Source organism: Electrophorus electricus, chromosome 17 (assembly GCF_041902795.1).
Source record: "Electrophorus electricus isolate QZ-2024a chromosome 17, ASM4190279v1, whole genome shotgun sequence".
Taxonomy (NCBI): domain Eukaryota; kingdom Metazoa; phylum Chordata; class Actinopteri; order Gymnotiformes; family Gymnotidae; genus Electrophorus; species Electrophorus electricus.
In genome coordinates, this window is record NC_137513.1 from 17,905,604 (window position 1) to 17,930,000 (window position 24,397).

Sequence of the window (24,397 nt, forward strand, 5' to 3'; positions counted from 1 at the left end):
GAGAGGTAACAAGAGGCTGATGGCAGCTAAGGGGGATCTTACGTGGACCTCTGCGGCGCAGAGGGACCGGAGGGGCCAAGCGTTGACTAGAGGACGTACAGCAGGTCAGTCCCAGCACCAGAAATAAACACAGGCCAGCCGCACCACAAACCAGAAGCCGGTGATAGAGCCTTCTCCCTGATTCAGGATCAACTATCAAACAGGATTAGGACATCAGTCAAGTTAACAAGCTTCTAGTTAGGTAAGTTAGTTAGTTAAAAAATTTTTAATGGTCATCCCTTTATGTTCACTTGATGTTCAGATTAGTTCTAAGTTAGCTAAAAGATTTTAGATTCCTACTTTAAGTCAGTAGAGTGAACAGAATGAAAGGGATAAAGCAAGGTAAGCACTGAATGAGGATGACATAAATACTAAAGTGTATTTCAGAATTTATAGCTACCTGTAGTCACATTGAAATAGCTACCTGTAGTCACATTGACATATGTTACATGCCCTGCACTGGTTAAATTGTTTTTCCATTTGACATAGCACTGGTAAGCCCCAGAATCTGATTGGTTAAGGCTTTGAACGGTGACCAACAGATTTATACTGTTGGCATTTTCTGTGTAATTGGACACGTGGTGTCGTGCCGATGGGATAAGCAAAGTGGAATGCCCCTTTGCTGTAAAACGCCATGCTCCTCTCCAGCCTTCCTGCCCGCAGTGCAGAATCTTGCAAACCAAAGAGACACTGCTCCCTTCTGGCATAAACACCTCTCTGCGCTTTGACTGCACAGATGTCACACACTCACTGACTGAGACTGAAAGAGATCAAAGGAGAAATATTTTGAGTTAAATTAGCAGTAAACTGTGGTAATATCATGATTCCACAGAGCTGTATAACAAAAGCAGCGAAAAAAAATGACACCTTGATTATGTTTACACACACCCACACAGACACAAACACATATACATACATAGACATACAGACACATCGGGAGACGTAAAACATATGGTCACACATGGTCTTGCACACACACACACACTGCACTGCTGTGCTATAACTTTTCAATGTGATTTCTTTCTGTGATTCTGTGTAATTTCTCTTTGTCACAGATAGGGAGAGTAAGACTTCACCCAGGTCAAAACCTGAAACCATTTCCATAAATGAGCCATAAAGCTAAATTACCTACAAAGGAAAGAAGAAAAAGATTACGTACTGCGGTCATCACTCACCAAAGTGTGGGATAGCACAAGCTGGGCAAAACTTACCTTGGAGATTACATGAAATGGCCAGAATGGTCAATAAATATCCATCAAGAAATACTCGCCGCATTCTGTGGCATGAATATGTTCGGTGATTTCTTCTCAGAATCCTCATGCATCCCCTAAAAAGATTTCAAAACAGCTACATCGGTTGTGTGTTTATCCATACAGGTTTATCTCACATTCACATGAATACGCTTTTATTTCAGACAGATCTAGAAGTAGACCTAGAAGCTAATAAGGAAGGAAGTCCACACAATCACTTTCCATAGTAAAGGATACTTGCATCATGTCCTTCCTTTTCTCAGCAGGACCTTGTTGTTCACAAAAAATGTGAAAGTCCTCCTGCGCTGTAATATTCTAAAGTGTTTTAGCAGTGCCACTTTAGTTTTACCTTGTTTCTGCTCCCCAAGACTTCAGAGTGAAACACCACATGTGAATGTAGATGTTGCACACAGTTAGCAAATAAACATTTGCTATTTTTATTCACATCTGACGATCCTGTATCATGTATGAAATCATGTATAGTACATGTTCAGATTATTTCAAAACACCAGGGATGCCAAGGCTTACTTATGGTACATGGACTACTGCACAATGGGCCCCATCACAATAGCATTTTTATCTTCTTTTTAGAGTTTATGCATGTTGTCTATGCATAACAACTAACATAAATATTTGTGCAATTAATTCCATTATGGCTATCAGGACTGCTAAAAAACTAAACAAACAAAAGAAGCAAAACAAAACATAAAAGACCTTGTGAATTCAATTATGAACAACTGTGTAAAAATATGGTCGATAAACAAAAGTGATTTGCAGAACAGCTCTGGCAGTGATTACAAGGGTAAGGTATCAGTAACTTGCAATGTCTGTGCTTCAGACTTCAGTTATTCCATAAAAAGGGTACACAACCAAATTTTAAAGATCTGTATTAGACATAATGTTTGCTCAAGCTTCAAATGTTTTCTAAAGTGGAGCATTACACAAAAAGAGAAGTGCAGGCTCACTGATTATAACTAGTTTCATTTCTGCCTTAGGTATCCACCCTTATTTACAGTATGACAGAATTACTAGGTATGTGTTCACCCCATGTGTGATCTGAGTTTCCTATTTTCGAAAAGGAAATTTATCAGGCCTAAACAAGTTCCTCAGATGGACTGGGTTTAAGCTTAATGAAAAACTAGAGGGATAATAATGTTTCTCATCATTAAAGTTACTGGTCATTCTTGTTTCGTTATTAATGATGGGAAATAAAATTTTTAATATGATATGGTTTAAAAAATTCTGAATGTGTCCTTTGACAAAAAACTACAACAACAAAATGCAAACAAATGAATGAAATCCTAGCATACATTTCTTTACCACATGGTGGTGCTATGTCCAAAGGATAAATGTAGATATTGTAGTTCATTGTACAATTATACTGTGGCAACTCCAAGGACCTTGATAAAGAAGAGTTGGTTGTCATTTGTATTTCATAGTATACCAATGATTATGAATTAATCTCAAAATGAAAAATGATTAATGCCTATCTCAAGTTTGCTATGTGAATGAACAGATGAAATTAAAGTTTTTGAATGAAATGAATTAAACAGGCTGTGTTATGTCTACTGAATGCAAAAAGTGAAACTGCATTCAAAGTGGAACCATTTTCTCATGGCTGACTGTGCAGCTGCTGTGGTTTAGACATGCGCCCTTCATTTTAAGCTTTTCACTGTAAAAAACCCACAAATTTAGTTCAGCATCTGAGCTGAACAAAGATCATTTGAGCAGAACCTGACATGAAACTTAAAAACAAAACAATGGTTAAAAACAAACAAAAACAACAAAAAGGAACAAGGAAATTTTCAAATGTAATTTTCAAAGCACAAAGCTCAACAGTTTTAAAACATCTATGTATGGGGAAGTGGGTCGAAATTTCTCTACCACACTATGAATATAACTACGCATATAACTTCAGGTTTTGATTATGCATCATCCAAAGGATGCGTAATAATGTGATGCTGCTGAGAGATCCCCAGAAACATGATTCAGCAGAACATATGGATGCAATTAAGAGGAGGAGGTCTCTGTCACCATGCCGACCACTGGGCCAGATCGCAACCAAGAACCACTTCAACTAGAAGAAGCAGCAGCAAATGATCGAACTGCACCCCTTAATAAGATTCTAAGATTCTAGCCTCACACCCCCCCCCCACCCAAAAAACAAACAAAAAAAAAACACGAAAGAAGAAGAGTAAGAAAAATCAAGAAAGGTTGGATTGGGAGGCAAAATGACATAAAAAAACAACTTTATGGATTTGTGAATACATCAGTCACTCTGCTGTAAATGTATAAATCTGTAGTTATAGTTTTAAAACCAGGTGAAAGTTCATAATACATTTTTGATATGCAATGCAGTTAAATATTATGTATGTAATATTTAGGGCCAAAGGACTTTTTGATACATCATAAATGCGAGGAAATGTAAAGTGTTCCGAAGCTTTGGGAAACTTTGGGAGAGCAGGGAATCTGAGCTGCTTGTGCTGTGGTTCCCCGGAGAGTAACTCGAGTCGTAGCTGATGGGAACCAGATGTGAGGAACGTCTGTGCACGCATGTCTCAGGACATGTACTTTCTTCCTTAAGAAAAAGCTCCATTCCATAAAACTCATTTACTTCTTAAGACACTGGCTTTTGAGGAAGACTGTAAGAGGAACTCACAGCAAAAACGAAATAAATGAAAACTCTGAGTGCTATAAATGTATATACTTATTCACCATTTCATGTGTTCAGGCCTAATGACTGCTTCTTTGGACTGCGGTTTGTAGATCTGGAACTGTGTCTGACCTATAAACACTCAGAACACCCAGTGTCACAAAACAGCCAAGATTTTAATAACATGCTGAAACAAAACAAGTTAGGATAATATCTCATACCTTACAGGCTCTTTAGTGAAGCTTTGTCTATGCTGTTTTGCCGATGCAGGATAAAATTCCAACTGACACAGGTATAAACAGGGTATTAAATGCATTTTGGCACAAGAGTTAGTTTACCTTGCATTTTCCTGCTTAAATTTTGCTGGTTAAATGAATTGGAACCTGAGAAGGTATTCAGATGTGAATTTCAATAAGCACTGAGTTCTGGGACATAAACAAGGGTAAACTGACACTTTTAATCTTCAATTAGCCTAAGCCAATAATTCTGAACAAAAATCTCTGGTTCATCTTATGAGCAAATGTATTTGTTATTGACAAGCCTTCCAAAAGTAAACTTAAACTTTTTAAAACTAGCACATTGACATTTCAGTGCTTGTGTTCTACATAGAAGCTGAACGATAAGCCAATGCCAGCAATGTGCCATTAATGTGGAGCTTGAAAACAGCACTATTGAAAATAAAAGTTCAATGACCGGGCTGAAATAAAGCTGAAAACAGAGGCCTTGCTTGGCAGCCCAGACTGGCCCAAGATCAAGTTACTCAACGGGAACTTACCTGTACTTCAGGACAGAGGGGCATACGTTCACACTGTTTCTGCTTCACAGCTCATTTGCATCGCAACTCAAACTTTGAAGCTTTGAATTCTTGACAACAGCAGTGTGTGCAAAAAGGGATAGCCGAGTGCTACTGCACATACTCTGTGTGCCATCTATTGACACTGTATGCCCTTTGACCCCTTGCACCAGCCCATCTGACCATGTAACACACAGGGTAAGTGCTGGGTGTTTGTGGCAGGGTGGCTTTGGTTCTTTTGTGCCCATGTGTGGATGTAGTGAGAGTTCAGCTCAGTCTTTAACAAAGGCATATAGAAATGAAATGCTTCTTATCTTCTGCCCCGAAGGCAATACAGGAAGCTTGTCTGAAGTGGGTTACCGTAGCACACATGCTGTATAAAAGTTTTAGTATGAAGAAGTGGGTCAGTTTGGGAAAACGGTGTGTTTTGTGTTGCTAATTAATGGACAGCATCTGGTCTGAGGTACATCTGAGAACACATATGCAAATTTACATAGCGCCAAATAGAAACATACATGAGCACAAAAGGATACTTATGTGTGCAGCTAAAAATAAATACCACCAACATTTTAGGACATATCAGGACTTCTAATATGCTTGCATGACACATATTATATCAGTTTTGAGCAGTGGGCATTTGTGAGTCCTGCAGACATTACGTTTATTGCCATACATGCCGTGTTTGAAAGCTAATCACTCAGTTGTGATCATAATTACTTCTGCAGATAAATGATGATGATGATGATGAAGATTATGAGGATGAAATCCCCTCATCTCTTTATCTCTGTCCTTTTTTTGGATTACCTAAGAACAAGAACTACATCAGGCATCATTTACAAGCACAGCACAGTCATAGCCACTGGCAAAAGCATTTGTCAAAATTTTGCAGTGACATGTTAACATTGTTTGTACTTGACTACTGCATATTAATCATTCCTTGCTGTCACTATTATCAGAAGTGGCCTTTACATAAACTGCTGTCTGAGGAGTGAGAGCACATTAGTTTCCTAAATATCCTATAAGCATTAGTAGAGTTTCAGTTATTTTACTTAATTAATCCATGTTTTATAAATGTTGCTAGAGACCAGCTATACTGCTAAAGAAGGAAAAACAACAGCTGTGGAGATAAATACTGCTCAGTGGTCCTCAGTAAATGATGGCTTATGACTACCTTCTTCCATCTGAACTTAAGATTCTACCCCCTGAACCTTTAAACCATTTATTGAAGCTCATTTAATCAATCCTTCATCGTTTTGCTTTGTTTGGGGGAATTGTTTTTGCTTCCTTGTGTTAACACTGCAAGGTCTAGAACAATCTTCATTGAAGCTATTCACTGACCTTATTGTCCCTTTAATCTGAATGAAACTTAATTGTAGGACTGAACAGGATCAAAGCTACATGTCTTTTCAGGTGTTTGGCACAAGGCCATTGCCCAAAAACCATGTAAATAGCACTGTCTTAGCCACTCATGCCAAGGAGAAACGTGTATGCACTCCAGTGAACTCTGCTCAGCCTTGTGCAAAGTGTCGAGTAAAGTTCAGCCAGAGGATTTGGGTTAAGTGAGTTTGTTCAACAATCCTACCAGACAAAGCTATTCACAGGATGGTACATTATCAGCAAAGATTATAAAGTTAATGCCAATGATTCTCTGGGTTTAAAAGAGATTCTTTGGGTTAAAAAAATATTATCTGGGTTAAAAAATAAATAAAAAATCAGACAGGATGACTTTCCACATTCAAACATCATATGCAAACTATAATGGTACCACCTTTTTAATTACAATGTATTAACAAACTCTTCACTAGCATAAATTGTAATTTTCTCACTGTACTGATGATTAAAACAGAATTTCAATCAACAATTAACTCTATTGTTTCCTTTAAAGATCTCTACATAAGAATGTTGTGTGCATTCAAATTCATGATGTGTAGTGAATCAATTAAATGGCTTTTCACGTTTCAAAGGCCTATGATAATCATGAGAATCATTTGTTTTCACAGAGTGGTGAGATGCTCCTTGATTCTGTAAGTGAGCTCAGTGTTTAACATATCCAGCATGTTAGAGAAGATAATTCAATGAAGGTCCTCAACATCCCAAAATTTACATCTAATCTAAGATATTAAAGGCATTTCTGCAGGCCTTTGAGTTTTATGTGACTGTGCGGCTTGTTTCACCTGATACATTTGATCATTCCTATGGGCTGAACTTTGTTCCACTTTTTCCACATGATTAGGTAATTATGTGATTTATACCCTCTCACCCACTACAGCAGAGAGTGTAAGCATGAGTTAAGCAATGTTGGCTTTTAGTCACATATTCTTGCTGTTCACTGTTACCATGGTGTTGTTTTTGCCCTAGTGAAGGTATAGTTGGCAGAGAGTGCAGAGTAACATAACCTTCAGCAGTTTCTTATGGTCTACCTGAAAAGAGGAAACTTGGGTCCTTAAAGGAGATGTTTAACACTCATCCAGGAACTGCTTAACTTGATTGGATTTGAGTCATTTTGCTTTTCTGTTCCCCTATGTTTACTTGGGTCAGATATTGCAGCAAGTGTGTTTACTTTTCTCATCCAGAAAAGCAAGCAGAAGAGCGTTTCTTGTGTGTGTGTGTGGTGTGTGTGCATGTGTGTGTGAGTGTGCATCTGTGTGTGTGTGTGTGCGTCTGTGAGAGATTGCGACAGAGAGAGAGAGAGAGAGAGAGAGAGAGAGAGAGAAACAGTATGGTCAGCCTTTTTTCTGCTTTAGGGAAGGAGACAGAGCTGCTGGCACCAAAATCTCCTAGAATTTCAAAGAGCGGAATCTCGGCATTAATTCCTAGCTGCTAAGCGGATATGTGAATACCCCCAGTGTCTATGAAGTGGTCTGGGCAGGCCTGCGTCGCAGTCCCTAGTAGAGAGCTGCTCCAGTGCTTCCAGGCTGAAGTCATCTTGGGAGTGTGGCTTGCCATTTCAAGCCATGACACTGCTGTCCACTGTTCTACTCTGCCAGGAACCTGTGTTTCAAACCACTTGTCTGTTTGACTGTCTGTGTGTGTGTGTGTGTGTGTGTGTGTGTGTGTGTGTGTGTGTGTGTGTGTGTGTGTGTGTGTGTGTGTGTGTGTGTGTGTGTGTGTGTGTGTGTGTGTGTGTGTGTGTGTGTGTGAGAGAGAGAGAGAGATGTCCACTTCTGAAAGCTCTGTGTTGGAGAGAGCTTTGGGTGTGTTGCTAATAAACAAAGGAGCAGAAAGAAACCCACACATTGTGTTATTATGACTACAGGCTCTTTGTGAGTCAGATATAAAAAGTTGAGTGTAATTCTGGGAAATTTAGATCTTGTGTTATGCATAAAGCAGTGAATAATTTTTACAAAGTCTTTAAAGAATGAGAAAAAGGAAAGGACTATGTGTAAAGATTGATTCCATTTATAGTATTCATTAAACAGACACATTTGTACAAATATATACAATTCTACAGACAAGTATAAACAACAAACAATTATAAATCCTTTTCAAACTAAAGATTCAAACAATCTTGGCTCACTTTATGACCAAAAAGTGCAAAACACAGTGAGTGCAATGGAAATCTTGAAACAGGTAAGAGAAATAAAAAATTAAGTGGGCTATAATGTAATGGTTATTTGGCTAAATTTGATTAAATAATAAAGGTGTAAATAATAAATAATACAATCCTGTTCCGGATGTGATTGAAAATGTTAGAAACATGGTTCAGAATCTGGCTCTTTTCTGGCTCTTTTCTGCATATTTTGAATATTTGTTATGTAAATTAGAATGATAATGAAGGACTACATTTTTATAAAGCTATGGCTGTAAGAAGTTTTCAGCCTGAATGGGAAATGTTTGTCACCTAAAACAGGCGCTTCTGGATATCACCAGTTCCATTAGTTCAAGGATGATTACAATTATTTACATTTTATTTAACTGAATTAATAAGAATGATTAATTGTTCCTATTATTTTTTTGCAATGTATTAGTTAATTTCGGGGCACCTACTGTCCTGTCTGAACAGAAATGAAACCCGAGTGTATGATGGTAGTATTGGGTTGGGTCCATGCTTTCATAAAGTCTCGGGAGCAAACATTTACAAAAACACTTCGCTCTCTCTGTTCCATCAGCCCCAAACCCTGTTTGCTTTAGGAGCAAAAAACCATACAGGTGAAATATGCGCTTGGCATCTCAATATCCAGAACATTCAATCCAAACCCTTTGACTTTGGTTTTAAAGTTTTAGGTGGTTCTTGTGTGGCCTGGGTCACATCTATGGTGTCTGTGTAGCAGAGAATGTACAGCCAACCAACCTACCCTGTCCCTTAAAAATAAAACAAATGCAGTACTGAAAAAGACCTATACAACTTAAAGTGCATGAGAACTTTTAATATGAGAATATATTGGAAATGAACCTTGGTTGCCTTCTTGTGCAAAAATAATGGCATATTGATTGACAGTGAAGAAGTACTAAAGCTCAGCTTTGCAAGATATAATAGGTCTTGGCCTCTGAGAAATAAGGCACAGGAACATTAAAATAATGCACTTTGCAGCGTTTTTCCCCTCAGGTATTTGTTTTATGAAATAAGTCCATCAACATCACATGTTAGAATATCGTTTGCTTTTGCCTGTCCTATCTGTCTGTGAAATTGTCCTTGCTTATGGGTCTTCCAGCAATGCATATTCGGCCCCAGAGTCACACTTTTTAAACTCGGCATGTGGTCGAAGGTGGCCACAGGCAAAGGGCCAGCCACAGACTTGGACAGATTGAGTTCCTGTAAAGAGGTCAGTCCATTAAACACATCTGGGCTCAGACCCTTGAGCCGACTGTTGTACGACAGGTCCAGGACTTGCAGGTTTCTCAGGCTTCTGAAGCTGCCTGGCTGTATGCTAGTCAGCTCAGGCAAGCTGCTGAGAGAGAGATAAATAAGATCATTCATTTTTTCAAAGGCCCCGTCCTCAATGCTGGTGATGGGGTTTCCATCCAGGCTCAGGTACTGCAGGGGCACTCCTGTGAGTGTGGGCACTACCCTAAGCCTATTGCCTGCTAGCGTCAGGCTCTTGATATGCACAGCGTGGCCTTGTGGATTTCTGGAGACTGTGGAGAGAAGGTTATTTGAGAGGTCAACACTGATAGGAGTTTCGGGGCCTCTGGTGTTGAAGAGATCTAGGTTGAAGTCCTGGAACATGTTGTTACTGAGGTCCACATCAGTCAAAGGCAGGCCGGAGAAGCTTCCACCACCCAGGCTCTCCAGGGCATTGTGGCTCAGATCAAGAGTTTCCAGGTAGCGGAGTTTGGCAAAGGCTTTTGGACTGACTTGAGCTATGTGGTTATTGCTAAGGTCCAGGCTGACCAGGGTGGTGTAGCCAGGCCCCGAGAGCATGGAGTCGGTAACGGAGCTGATGGAGTTGCTGGACAGATCCAGGTGGGAGGTGTCAAGCGGGATGGGGACTGGAGTTGTGCCTGACCCAATCCCACGGCAATCCACCTTGGTCAGGCTGAAGCTGTCGAACAGGCCGTAGCTCTCCACCTCACACCGGCATTTTGGGTGGCAGTTCTTCACCTCCCCTGCAATACCCAGGGCTGGCAGCAGGGGCAGTATGAGAGACAGGAAGACCACCATAGTGCTCTGTAAAGGAAATATATAATTAACTAATTAAGTGGTAACTCAGTAGCACTTCATAATCTTTTATGTGCTAATTTCATAAATTCCTTTCCTGTATGACGGCAAATGATGAATTATTCACATATGTTATAAATAAGTCATGTTCAGTTCTGAATTGCATGACATCTCTTGGGACAGCTATGAAAAAATGTTTCATAAATACTGAAGCATTTTTTGCACAAATGCACAAGGCAACACTGGCCTTATCATGAAAACTTTTGTCCCAAAGCAATATCTTTTCATTCTTAGAGATAACATTCGTGTACAGACCATGACAACATGTTGCTGTGTGAGGCAAATGTCAGAGTCAAATTAGTCAAATAATCACTATTATTGAGTACATAATAATAATAATAATAATAATAATAATAATAATAATAACATTGACATTGAATACAATGTATTATTATGTATTCAATACATAATAATGACCTCAGCAAATTATGACCTACTGCAATTACCCCAGGAACTAGCTATCTACCGATACACTTAGGGATATCTGACCAATAGTGATACCAGTGCATGCATGTAAAATAAATGCATGTAAAATAAATAATAATGGCCATTTCTATTCAATTTCTACTGTATTGAGCTAAAATATGTAGTATTTTACAGGGAAGGTAAGGTTATGGCACTACATACACTACATACAGTGGGGTTCCACTGGAGAATGCTAACACAAACATTAAAAAAGACCTCTGGTGTTTTTTTTAACATCTAGGTATAAAAAAGTGCAGTTTGTATTAGTGCAATTACTGCAACTTGCCAGCCAGAATTTTTCTTTACCTTCTTTGGTAAACTTCTTGAGGATTTGACTTAATTCTGGTGATCAAAGACATTTTTTAATGTACTTCACTTAGATAGATTTCCATGGTTAGGCGGATGCACGATTTTTAAGGCATGAGATGCTGAGTTTTCTTATTCATGTGATGACAAATATGCAACAGTGCAGATAATGATTTTGATTTGACACTCAAATGCATACACTATGGAGTTAGGTCAACTCACAGTGTATTTTCAAATACTAATCCACGACCTTCAAACAGACACGCACCATTCATGAAATGACCATAAACCAGAGTGCACATTTATCATAGAGTATATTACATTCCTCTTAGGTGGGTGTGTTCTCGTAAAAGCTTGTCTTGAATACATACACCACAGTGTGATCTTACACATGTGCTTTCAGACCCGCCAACCGTGTGCCTTGCCTTTAGGTAGATGTTCTGAGGATAAAAGCTTATAAGGTGCTCACAGGTACAGCTGTTTCAGCTGAGTGAGAACGCCGGCCTGCTCGTGCTGAGGTCAAACGGAGGTGATCCCCGATTTTATAAATGCCACAGAGGGAGCCGTGACTGTTCACCAAGGAGCTGATCAGGATGAGGCAGCATAAAACGGATCAAGAATTAGGGCATGCTGTGACAGCTGTAATTTAGGCTAATTCACCACGGCCTTGGGCCAAACGCTTCCTCTTACATAACTGGTGTGTGCGGCAGGCCGGGGGACACCCACAACCAGTGACATGACGGATAACTTCCCTGCCTGTCCCACTCCCCCGGTCATTTATATCTTGGCGGGGTGTGAGCGCTACCGCAACTCTAGCTGAGGTGACACTCTCCACCAGCAATGTTGGCCATGAAAAGAGTGCTCTCGCACACAAAGATGCAAATGAAGAAATGAAAAAAGCTTTCTCGAAGTGGTCAGTATGCAGTGTTTTTGCTTCCTGGGGCCGTGGAAAAGGGTGCAGGAGGCCAACGCTTTCACTGCTTGTCTTGTTGCCTCGGTAACTTCGCCCTGTTCACCACCAGCCACACAGGAGAGACAGTAAATGTCGGACAAATAAACATTTTTGCCTCACCCTCCTCTGCAGAGTACAGGCAACAGCCAGAGACTGCTGGGTCCCTTTTTAATCACCTCTTATGTTCCCTTGATCTTTTAAACAAGAAAGAGAACAAAAATGCACTATTTTAAGTAGTACCAAAAGCACCCAGCTTTGCAAAAGAAGCACATGCGTCTATATCAATAGATTATAATGGGGGCACATTATGTACAAAAAAGCAGTAGAAATATGGTGATGCTACTACTCTGACTGAAATAATTTACAGTCCATTTGGCTAATCAGTGGTTTTTGACTGACTGGTAGCTCTGTGTGGCTTTTGCATGGACCAAATGGATTGAGAATCACAGTAACAGACAGCATTTCAGCACAACCCAGATTTTCTGATTCACTACTTTTGGTTGTTAGTCATGCACTTTTCAGACAGATTAGTCAAATGTGTCATGCAATGAAACAAATCTGGACATTTTCTGTGGTCACTTTTCAGACTTGCTAGCTATTCCCTGCTAGTGTACTTCACGCTTTGCCAAAGTTTGTGGTCAGCGTTGCAAAGAGCTGCAAAGGACCCCTAGTATGGTAAGTTCGCTCCATACTGTAATAAGGACGTGGGAAAAAATACCGAGGAGATTCATACATCTAAACCCTTTCCACATGACAACTGCTATAAAATGTCTAAACATTTGTCTGCAGCAAGTATAAACACGCACATGATAAATAAGAGATAACATTAACTCGCTTTCCAGTCGCACCCTTTCCTCCGTACTCAGGAACAGACAGGCATGGAAAGTTGTCCTGCGTGGCGAGCTCCTACAAGACGTGCGTGCTTCCTCGCTGACGCAAACTAACTGACAAATCGTGGTTTTCTGTGACATTAAAGCTGATGCGAAAAGCGTACAGCAAATGGTTTTCGTATCGTTTGAAACTGAAGAAACCTTGTGTCCCAGGCACTCGCAATCCAACTACGAGGAGCGCACAATCCTAAACCGAAGAGCCTGAATGAAGGGCTTTGTTTGTCCTGCAGGACGCCTGCTTGATGTGGGATGTAAGGATGTGAGTTAACTGCTTAAAAACTGAATGCCAGCACGTATCCGCGTATCCATAGCAACGGCGCAGGTAGAAGAAGCCGCGTGTCAATCCGCGCCACGTAAAGCGTTTAAAGTGTAGCTATGCCAAAAGTGGAATTGGTGCCTGGAAGGACCTCTGTGAATGTTGTGGTCTGTTAAATATTTTTTCTTTGAGAGTTGTGGCTTCTTCCAACACTTACCAGGCGCAGCAATGCAACTCCATGTCCGTTGGATCCGCTAAAAAAGCTTTTAATTTTTCAAGTGATCTATAACACTCGAGACGTCTTTCCCTACATTTTACTAACAGGACCCACAAATACCGCTAACCGAGACAACGATAAGATGGTCGCATTTAAAAAGGAGCACGTTATCTTTTCCTAAAGTCGCCGCAAAGGGTGGGACGACGGCAATCCGCAGACCGCAATCAAAAGCACATAGTGCATTAACGTCTAGACTCTGCAATGGTACACGGCTCGGGACCAAGAGCCTCCCACACCAGGGCTCGCCCCGCGTGTCTCTGAGACTTGCAAACTAATCTGTGACACAATAAATTTCCTCTGGACTACAAGGAAGGCACTTGTAAATTCCACATATCTTGAAACTCCTATTTATTCAGGAATATGAAAATATGCGGGTCGAGGCCAAAGATTGGAATAATACCTCATTGATTATATAGAATCCAAATGTTTAACATCCTAGAATCCTAGAAAGCAGCCAGGTTGCCTTACACTAACAACATTAACTATCATAATTTGCCTAATAATAATAATAATAATAATAATAATAATAACAACCATCATCATCATCATCTTCATCATCAATATCATACATGTATAGCCTTCACATAATCTTCATAGTGCTTTTCTATTGATTTAATGAGCAAGTTGGATGTTTTATGCAATCACTGTTTGATAAACACTTAAAGGGATGGCTTACCGTTTAACGCACTTGCTCGCACAAACTCTGTAACTGGGCTGGAACTGTCCTTACGTTTATACTAAATCAGAACAGAGCAATTTGTCGGGCATGCCCGTTCTTGCGCACACAATTTAAGTCATAGGTTTTTAAAATGCTTGAACACATGGCTGGGCTGCGTGTTTAGTTTAAACTTTGTAGCATTATTGCTGAGGTGAATTCACACAGCATATCCTAAAGACCACTATAACAGTAAAACAGTTCAGATAGAGTGATAAACTAAATTCTCACTCTCTTATCTTAACTTTTCTTAACCTTAACATGTAAATGACAGATTTACTGCAAAAATCAAAGCAAATTTTCAATCATGTAACTAATATATTTTATTTATTTATAAGCATGTACGACTTTTTATACAGTTTTTATAAGATTAATTTACTCACTAAAATTTCCCACTAGAAATCTGAATGCATCCCAGAGCTCCCTCTAGTGGTTAAACAAGTCAAAACTCTGTGATGAATGCGCTGATGAAATTAACTTAAGAAATGCACAACAGCTACACTACATGGACAAAAGTATTGGCACACACACCTCTCGATAATTAATTTCAGGTGTTTCATGCAATCCCATTGCCATAGGTGTATAAAATCAAGCACCCAGCCCTGCACTCTGCATTTACAAACGTTTCTGAAAAAATGTCATTCTAAAGGACTCAATGAATTTGAGCATGGTACTATAACAGGATGCCACCATTGCAACAAGTAAATTCAAGACATTTCTTCCAAATTTCTTCCTAGACTAAGTGTGAGTGGTATTATTGAAAAGTGAAAGTGATTAGGAACCACAGCAATTCAGCCACAAAGTGGCAGCCCATGTAAAGATACAGAGCCGGGTCATCCAGTGCTGAAGCACAGTGTGCAAAGTTGCCAACGCTCTCCTGTCTCAATAACTGCAGAGTTCCAAACCTCCACTGGCATTAACATTAGCACAAAAACTGTTTACCTGTTTTCCATGGCCAAGCAGCTGCATGTGAGCCTTACATCAGCAAACACATAGCCAGGCTGCCGATGGGGGTGTAAAGCATGTTGCAACTGGACTCTAATGTAGTGAAAATGTTCTCTGGCATGACAAATCACATATACATTATTTCTTTTTGTAGTGGGCATATTTGAGTGATGGAACCGCCAGTCAATAACCTTTAGTGGAAATCTACAAAAATGAAACCGCCATTGTCTGCATGTGCAATATCTTTAATAGGTGCAGATAAATAGTTCTTTTTTATTTACCATCACTTTCACTTCTTCATAACTTAGCTCATCTGCTCAGGTACAGTCCCAGCAAGTCCACAGCTTTATTTTTGAGCTGACTGCAGGAATTCCACTCGGTAGGTTGCTCAGTGGAATACTGAGTACTAGGAGAATATGACTTGTGAGGCTTGACCTTCTGGACATCACTTCTGGATCCCAGGTGTCCTCCGTCACCCACAGACGAGGACGTACTAAGTCATTACTAAATAATATACTTGAATTTTGTCACAGTTTTTCTGGCTTTTATTAACTGATTAGTTGAACAACCATCAGACAGCCTCTATGCTGCCCCAGATCCATTACTTACCCTGTGTTTAGAAAAAAGAAAAACAATGAGGATAAAATTTGCATTGTATAGGCAACGTTATAAAACGGAATGGAGATGGACGTCCGCTGCACCTCTCTCAGTGGAGTGGACCAGCCCGCGTACCTTAGCTCTGTCAGCTGTCTAAATCTCAGAATGAGTGTCATAGCTTAGCAGTTAGCAAGTTCTTCTGCTGGCCAATAAAAAGGCCCTCAGCTTGCAAGCCTCACATATACTCTGGACACATTACACCTACAGGAGCTTTTATGATATCCCATTCTAAATCCATAGGCATTAATACGGAGTTGGTCCTTTGAAGTTATATCAGCTTCCACTCTTCTGGTAAAGCTTTCTACAAGATTCTGGAGTGACCCTGGGGGAATTTTTGTCTATTCATCCAGAAGAGCTTTTGCGAGGTCAGACACTGATGTAGGACGAGAGGGCCAGGCTTGCAATCTCTGTCCTAGTTCATCCCAAAAGTGTTCTGTGCAGTTGAGGTCAGGGATCAGTGTAGGCCAGTCAGATTCTTCCACACAAAACTCACCCAACCATGCCTTTATGGACCGTGCACTGGGACACAGTCATGCTAAAACAGAAAAGGGCCTTGCCCAAAGTTGGAAATATACAATTGTCCAAAATGTCTTTGTATGCTGAAGCATTAAGATTTCCCTTCACTGGAACAAAAGGGCCTAGGCCAACCACTGAAAAACAACCCAAGAGCATTATCCCTCCTCCACCAAATTTTACAGTTAGCACAATGAGGTCAGGCATGTAACGTTCTCCTGGCATTTGCCAAACCCAGACTCATCCATCTGAATGCCAGATAGAGAAGCATGATTTGTTATGCCAGAGAACATATTTTCACTACTTTAGAATCCAGTTGCGACATGCTTTACACCCCCCATTGGCAGCCTGGCTATGTGTTTGCTGATGTAAGGCTCACATGCAGCTGCTTGGCCATGGAAAACTGGCACACAGTTTCTGTGCTAATGTTAATGCCAGTGGAGGTTTGGAACTCTGCAGTTATTGAGTCAACTATATAGCTGTTTATTTATCCCTTTTATACATTATTTATATTTCTAGTGGGCATATTTGAGTGATGGAACTGCCAGTCAATAACCTTTAGTGGAAATCTACAAAAATGAAACCGCCATTGTCTGCATGTGCAATGTCTTTAACAGGTGCAGATAATTAACCCTTTTTTATTTACCATGACTTTCACGTCTTCATAACTTAGCTCATCTGCTCAGGTACAGTCCCAGCAAGTCCAGACCTTTGCTGGCCAATCACATCCCAGAGTCTAGAAGAGAAGCTGGCTCATTTGCATCAGCAATGAGACACCAGTGAGAACCTGTGTATGGCTGAAGCTAAAGAAGGTGGATCCATGGGGGCTGGCTTAGTGCTCCCTGGAAACAAGCAGGGGCTCGACCAGCCCTTCCTGGGTGATGTGGGGAGAGGCTTATTGTGCTGAATCACTTGAAATACTTGGTTACACTGGGAACATTGTTAATGACATGTCCGGGTGCATCTGATACATCAAGGCATTGAGTCCAAACTGCAACCAGGCATGGAAGCAACTTGACAGCTTTAGTTAAAGGAGGGTTTTTATATACTGTACCCAATTTAAAAGATGTATTTAACTGGTGCTTTAGTCATATCTTTGAAGGTAATCCTATAATTTAATGTTATGTTTTAAAAAGGGAAGGACACATATTACCAAGTTAAAGTGTTATATCTCTTTCAGACACTAGAGGAGAGTGAAGTGATACCTATTTTTAGTGGCGTGGGTTTCATGTCAGCTTTGGGGAACACACCACTCACGCCACCCAGGCATTATATGAGTAGTGTGAGCAGGAAGTGTGAGCAGGAAAAAAAAAAATTAACCAAAAAAACTATTATGCCTATTTTAGTCAGTGGGGTTGCATTTGTTCTCTTCTGTAAAAACAGCTGCAAACACTGTTAAGGGTCTATGTGTAATCTTTAAGGGTCTATGTGTAATCTTTGATCTTATTTTTTATATTTGAATTCCAAATAAACAAAATCTCTTAAATGTTAACATTTTAGGCACACACCCAAAATAAGAATACTCTACGTAACACTGAGAAGTGAATACATGTCCGCTTAACTTCTGGACCACACCAAGGCAACAAGCTAGTTCTAGTTCGTCTGGAATACACTACTGCAACAATGCTCCTGGCTAGTTGACAACTCTTCAGCTAGTTCTAAATGCAGCAGCCAGTGTCTTTAGCAGGAGAAGAAATCCGACTGTAGTCCAGTTTCATTCATTTTCAATTTCCTTCCTATTCAGCTATGAATTGACTGCTATTTTACTGATCATGTTTAAAGTCCTTAATGGCTCAGTGTCTGGGTATCTCACTCATCTCTTCACTATAGACAATCCTAACCAATTTACGCGTTACATGGCATACCTAATATTAATCTCTACTTCAGAGTACATTTGGAATTATACGAATACAAGCTTTATAGCTGTCTTTAAATACAGATTAAAACATACACTGATTTATTGTTTAATTTTTATTTTATTTTCTATACTTTCTAATTTTAAATCACGTTTGGTAATTTATCACAGATCCCTTGCTCCAGTACAACAGTACCATCAATTACATGATGATATACTGAATAATATTGTTCAACAATGCATTGGTGCTCTGTTCTTACATGAGATGACAAAGTATCCAGAGTACAGAGTCTCAGTGCATTTATACACAGTGTTACATGCTATATGGCAGGAGAAGAGGGTATAGACTAACTACTTTTATTTCAGACAAATTGAGCTACAAAAATATTCATTTTGGTAAATGTATGTCTTTGGACTAACAGTTTTGCCATCAGTTTTAATATTATTTATTGCTCATCAAAATGTGCCCTGCTTTCTTCCTGACTGTTCTGAATAACTCTTTGAATGACTCTCTGAATGACTCTCTGAATAACTCTCACAAGTTATAATTTCCATGCTGACAGTGATATACACTCCAAAGCCAATGAATGACTTGACTGACAACTTCTAATCTCTCTAAATTTTACTCAGCATGTTACTACACCTACGCATAAAACAAGGTCATATTTTAGATTTAATAACTTTGCAAGGCAATACCGTACATGTTGCTGTCTCAGAGCTTTGTTCTTTTTCTTTTTTTTTAAAATTTGGCTGAGTCATTTACACATAATGTTGTTTTTATTGTAGCAGAATTTGTGAAAACCTGTGAAGAAATTGAATTTGATAGTTAGGTTGCCTTTAACAATAAATGAACAAATTGTGATCTTAAAAAGCAGGCTAGCTCAGCCTCTAGATATGGTTGCACTATCTCAAATGAAAATGAATATGTGAATTATAGAAGTGTTTTGGAAAAAAGATCATTTATGATGTCTCAAAAAGGACTGCCATAGGAATGAGAACATTTGGAAAAAGACTAAAATAATTCTACATTATGAAATTATAAAAAAAAAAAAAACATATTTGGAGAGGCAGCCAAACTTTTCTAGGATTATTACTGATAATGGAAATAAATCCAGACTATTGTATTCTCTTCAACAGTCTTTTAAGTGCTTCACTGCATTGTTTTTTAATAAAAATATTTGATATTAGACCTAGCATTTGGTTGCAGCAAATTACATCTTAAAACATCCAAAACATTTAACATTTTAAATGTTTTTATTACAAATAAATAACATTGAACTTTGCTCTGTTATTTCTTAGTTAAACTCCACTACTTGGATCTGGTTTCAACCTTTTTCTTTAAACAGACATTTGATTGTATCTGTAGCACCATGTTAAATGAGCCCTCGCATTGAAAAACAATATATCAGCCATTTTTCCTTTTTGTGTAAGCAGTTATTTTAGTTTAACTTTTACATAAAAATTACATGAAAATGCTAAATATGCTTTGTTTAGTTTTACCTTAATTCAATCATGTGAGCCTTTAAAAATAAAACTTGCAATAATGCTTTATAATTTTGTTTTTATTTTGTAGCATGCGGAAAAAAACAATAAATGGTTTTTCGCTGCAAGTGCTCAATATTGTTAACGAATCCCTAGGATCAGATTGCTTTTCAGACTCACTTATATCTGCTGCCATAAGACAACTCAAGAAACATGACTTTGGTCTCACCCACCATAAGTTATTACAGGCCTAATCTACCCTTCCAGAGCAAAATTATAAATGCCTTCTTTTGAAATAATAATATGTATGATACATTTCGGTCTGGATTTAGACAAGCTCACAGTATGGAACGGCCTTGGTAAAAGTAGTCACTGACCTCAGATTGAATATTGATGATATTAAAGTACAGACAAACTACAGCTCGTACAGAGTGCAGCAGCTACAGAGTCCTAACCTGAACATGGAAGAATGAACATATTCCTCCAGTATTCACATCACTTCACTGGCTTCCTGTTCAATACAGAATTCAATACATTTTAAAGTGCCTTTATTTATTTTTAAGGCCAGTCATGGGCTAGTACCATCTTATTTTTGAATGTGAATATGCTCCACAAAAATGTCAAAGATCATCATTCACAGGGTTACTTTCAGTTCAATGAGTAAAACATAAAGTGATGAGGCTGCATTTAATGCATTTGCTCTGAAACTGGAACACCCACATATGCGGAGCAACTTCAGTTAGCAATTTTACCATTTATGTATTCTAGCTGAATTTAATTTAATGATATTATTATTATTATTTTTATATTTTTTGAGCTGCATGGCTTTGTATGAAAGGTGCTATGTACCATGGCGGTACAATGTAAAGTGCTACATAAGTATTCTTATTAAAGATCATTTAGTTTTAAATACATCACTCATGAATTCTTCAGTGAGAACAGGACCTGAGAGTAAGCCTGACTGCTTTTGCACACCACTGAACTCAAAACATTCTGCTGGTAAATCATGTGAGTAATTGCAATGGTCACAAAAATGAAATAAAAGAAAATAAACACTGTAAGCTGTATAAAGCCTAGAGATGTTGATTACAAAGTAACCGCGTGTGCGCAATCATTAGCGGGTGGTGTGAGGGTGGAGCCAGAGCCCACCTGGAAGGAACTGTAGCTGGGTGAAAACTTCCAGGGTGGAGCCTCCCTCATGTTCTGACTCAAAACTTTATGGTTAAAAAGTTGGATGATGGGGTCATAAAACTGTACACTGCAGATTTACCATAATACAATGTACTGAGCCATATGTATGTACATTTGAGTATGTTTCATTCAAATCAGCACATAAAAAAGTAAACATTATAAATAATATTATTATATATAATAATAAATGAATGCTAAAGATTTGTCCTTTGATTGTGGGCATTGGTTTTAGACCTAGTTTGTCCTTAATTGGTGGTTTAGTTTTTCTATTTCAGTGGACCACTGAATAAAGTGGGTAGGCCTGAAATATAGGCAGACCTACAGACAGGCACATGAAAAACCATCAAGTGCCGACATGCATACAGGCAGGCACAGGGTACTGCCAGAGAGCTGACAACCACAAACAGATAGGCACAGAGCCATGCACCATAATATTCATGACCCGTGGAAAAATTGCTGTATCACTACGAGTATAGTCATAGTAAAAGTATTTGCATCATAATCAAAGTATCACGAATTTTGTATGTTTCTCGATTATTTTCACTACTATAATATGCAAAGGTGCACTACTTTTAAAAGCTTTAATAAATGATTCTGTGTTGTGTAATTGGGAGTGGAAAACATTATGCTACCATAGGCCAAAGTGAGCCATTTCCAGGTTGATAACCGAAACTGAATTTAGAGAATATAAATAATGTGGGTGCTGAAAATAACACCTTAAGAGTCACAAAATGTATGCTGACTCCTTTAGGAAAGAAACACAATGTGCATCCTATTTATTAACTATTTCTAATTGTCTGCTATACAACATAGGCCTATGCAGTCAAGTACTGCACTCTGTTCTGGAGCCCTGCTCCTGTATAGGTTGGGTCAGTCCCTGTTGTTAGATGGATGTGAAGGACCTCATGGAACTGAATAGTAGCTCACTCACATACGTGCTTGTTTGCTCGCTCGCTCGCTCGCTCGCTTGCTCACTCACTCAATCACTCACTCACAGTTAGCAAACAGGAAATTCTCCACAAGGTGATGCTTTGCATCAATGACATTGTGTGCCTTTGTTCTCTTTCTAGAAGAACCTGATTTTGACCAAAGGTTAGGTGTTAGCTGGATTCCTTATACTATCCATTAACGTTAAATCCCATAAATATTGTTTATGCAAAACCTTATGAATACAGGACCTTTGTATGGATACATGCTCAAAATAGCCAAACACCTGCTCAGTTAAAAGCAAACATCAAACAAACAACCAAAAGCCCAGGTCATTCATTAAAGATGCCACTGGATACAAGGAACAAGTGTGCAGAGAACAATGCAAGTTACCATTAGTTACATTAACTGCTGAGCAGAACTAATTAAAAACATCAGTTATGGGGTAGGTGCACCTAATAAACTGGCAGCTTTGGTGCATGGATTTGGTGCATGCAATTTGTTAATTGCATAACGACAGAAGCAGAATAGGCATGACATGATTTAGACTACAGAGGCCTTTTACCATAGTCCTGTTACTCCTTTTTCAGGTCATATCTCACCATTAGCTATTTGTTTATACTGACAGAACTATGCATTTGAACTTTATAGGAGCATTTTGTATATGTCACATTACATCTGCAACACACATCTGTATTTCAGTATTTTAGCATGACAACAATGACAAGTACAATATACACTGATACAACGGCTCTCTACTGGTTCCTGGATTAGATCTGGGAATTAAGAGCAGGAGCGAGCCAGTATACAATATTAGAACTGTCTAGCAGCTGGACCATGTTCATGACATGCACACTAACTGACCTGACAGATGTGGAGGAAGAGCATCACACCTATTCATGCTTTATAAAGGAAGGTGGAGTTTGTTGGAATATGTTATTTGTATTTAAATGATTTGGCAGTATTTTCTCCAGTAGGGTACAAAAGCCTATGACCAAGGACCTTTTTGCTCTCTATTTAATCATTTATCACTCCCAAATAAACAAATAAGTGATATTGTTGATCATTATTCAAGAATACTAGAACTGAAAAAGAAAAAAAAATAGCTTGAGAAAACCTTTTATGAAACTTAAAAAAAATCTGAATATCCTTTTCAGAAACCATTTGCTTTATTTTCTGAAATGGATTGGATGTCACTTCCATTTGATAGTAAAACCAAAATAATTTCCAAAATTTGTAGAATTGAAGCCAGAATTCAAGCTGTGAACAAGCCAGAGCCTGGACTGAGATATTGTGAACAAGCCTTTAAAAAAAACAAAAAACAAAACAAAAAAAAACTAGAGAAACACAAATGGTTATTAAAACTTAGTTTATTATTAATTAGTTTATTTGTCTTTGAGGTAAAATATGCTGTGTCTTGCAACACATCATTAGGTCACTAGATGGCACTGATGCCTTAACTTGAGAGGAAACCATTCACTGATGTAATAAATCAAAGGCGCAGTACCACTTAGAGGAAATTTCATTAATACAGAGAGGGTTCAGTTGAGGTCATTTGCGTATAAACAGTATACTGTAGCCTTTTCCCACACTTGTGCATAAAATATAAATAATGTTGCAAAGCCCAACTGTACCGACAGCATTAGTACTGAGAAACTTTCCACTCCTCTGCAGTTTCTCACTAGATTTAAACATGGTCTGTTGGAGCAGTTGTTTAAGCCTTCAAAAACGAAAACCACAATCAATTTAAAATCCTTAAAATGGTAAACTCAAAGTACAGCCTTTACAAAAATGTTGCAATAATGCTTTTAATTATTTTTACTGACTTTATTTTGGAATTTACACAAATTACCCATATGGTTTCTGCAAATATGCTGTGAATTACTAAAAAAGCTTTTAGGTGCGAAAAGTAGCATATTGTTCATTGAGCATCCTGACACTCTTACTGAGCGTGCATTATACTTTTAGAAGAAAAAACTGAATACCCCCCACCCCACCCCACCCAACTCCAACTCATTTGTACTTTTATAAGCATGGGATTTCCAAGTGACAACAAAGCACTTCTGTAAGTGGCTGTGGACAAGAGTGTCTGCCAAATCCTGTAAATGTAAATGTAAACTAAACAAGCAAGAAGTGAAAATGACTGCTTTAAAAGACTGCCAGAGCATCGCTGTTACCCAGGGCATGATGACGTCTGTGGGGCATAGGCTTTTAGGTAGTCATCTGCTGAAAAGGGTTGGCAGCCAAGAATTAAACATGAAAAATTCATCTGAGGGTTATGTTAGTTGTCCAACTGCTAGAGCTCTTCTGAAATGGGAAGACCATGTTCACAAAGGACCATGATTCCATCATGGTTCCTATATTGTGTCCTAGGTGGCGTACAATCAAATTAAACCCGGCTTTTAAACTCAGCGTCATTGTCTGTCATATTCAAGTGCAGCACCATAATCAGAAAAAACAAGAACAACTGTGTCACTGTTGAATAATGTGTGCTTACAGGGAATGCTGTATTTGTTTATGTTGAGTATTGTCAATTGCACCTTCAAAATCTTACCTTTACCTTTACAGACTG

The 24,397-nt window shown here is 38.8% G+C and overlaps 1 protein-coding gene and 2 long non-coding RNA genes across 9 annotated transcripts; all 3 read right to left on the reverse strand.

Annotated features, from left to right (window-relative positions):
• Positions 1-762: 762 nt before the first annotated feature.
• LOC145651802 (uncharacterized) lies at positions 763-1,969 on the reverse strand. Its single transcript, XR_014117808.1, has 2 exons — positions 1,251-1,969; positions 763-799 (listed from the first exon to the last, which is right to left on the reverse strand). It is a non-coding gene; the product is annotated as an uncharacterized LOC145651802 (long non-coding RNA).
• Positions 1,970-3,776: 1,807 nt separating this feature from the next.
• Positions 3,777-4,896, reverse strand: LOC145651794 (uncharacterized). Its single transcript, XR_014117785.1, has 3 exons — positions 4,718-4,896; positions 4,164-4,225; positions 3,777-4,074 (listed from the first exon to the last, which is right to left on the reverse strand). It is a non-coding gene; the product is annotated as an uncharacterized LOC145651794 (long non-coding RNA).
• Positions 4,897-8,118: 3,222 nt separating this feature from the next.
• Positions 8,119-14,292, reverse strand: tsku (tsukushi small leucine rich proteoglycan homolog (Xenopus laevis)). Of its 7 annotated transcripts, XM_081700496.1 has the most exons (3): positions 13,481-13,817; positions 12,238-12,311; positions 8,119-10,343 (listed from the first exon to the last, which is right to left on the reverse strand). In XM_081700496.1, exon 3 carries the CDS (start codon positions 10,335-10,337, stop codon positions 9,291-9,293), a length of 1,047 nt encoding a protein of 348 aa, XP_081556622.1. In that variant the 5' UTR covers positions 10,338-10,343; positions 12,238-12,311; positions 13,481-13,817; the 3' UTR covers positions 8,119-9,290. The 7 variants fall into 7 exon arrangements, with proteins under 7 accessions (XP_081556622.1, XP_035390362.1, XP_026880291.2 ...); XM_035534469.2 differs by lacking the exons at positions 12,238-12,311; positions 13,481-13,817 and adding an exon at positions 14,217-14,292; XM_027024490.3 differs by lacking the exon at positions 12,238-12,311 and having other exon boundaries at positions 13,481-13,808.
• Between the last annotated feature and the right edge of the window lie 10,105 nt (positions 14,293-24,397).

Excerpts from the sequence above, each read along its gene's own strand:
- tsku (XM_027024488.3), bottom strand. The coding sequence starts at position 13,088 with ATGTCACAGAAAACCACGATTTGTCAGTTAGTTTGCGTCAGCGAGGAA. Across the intron at positions 10,344-12,923 it reads TGTTATCTCTTATTTATCAT|AGCACTATGGTGGTCTTCCT; the intron begins GTGCGTGTTTAT and ends TTTCCTTTACAG.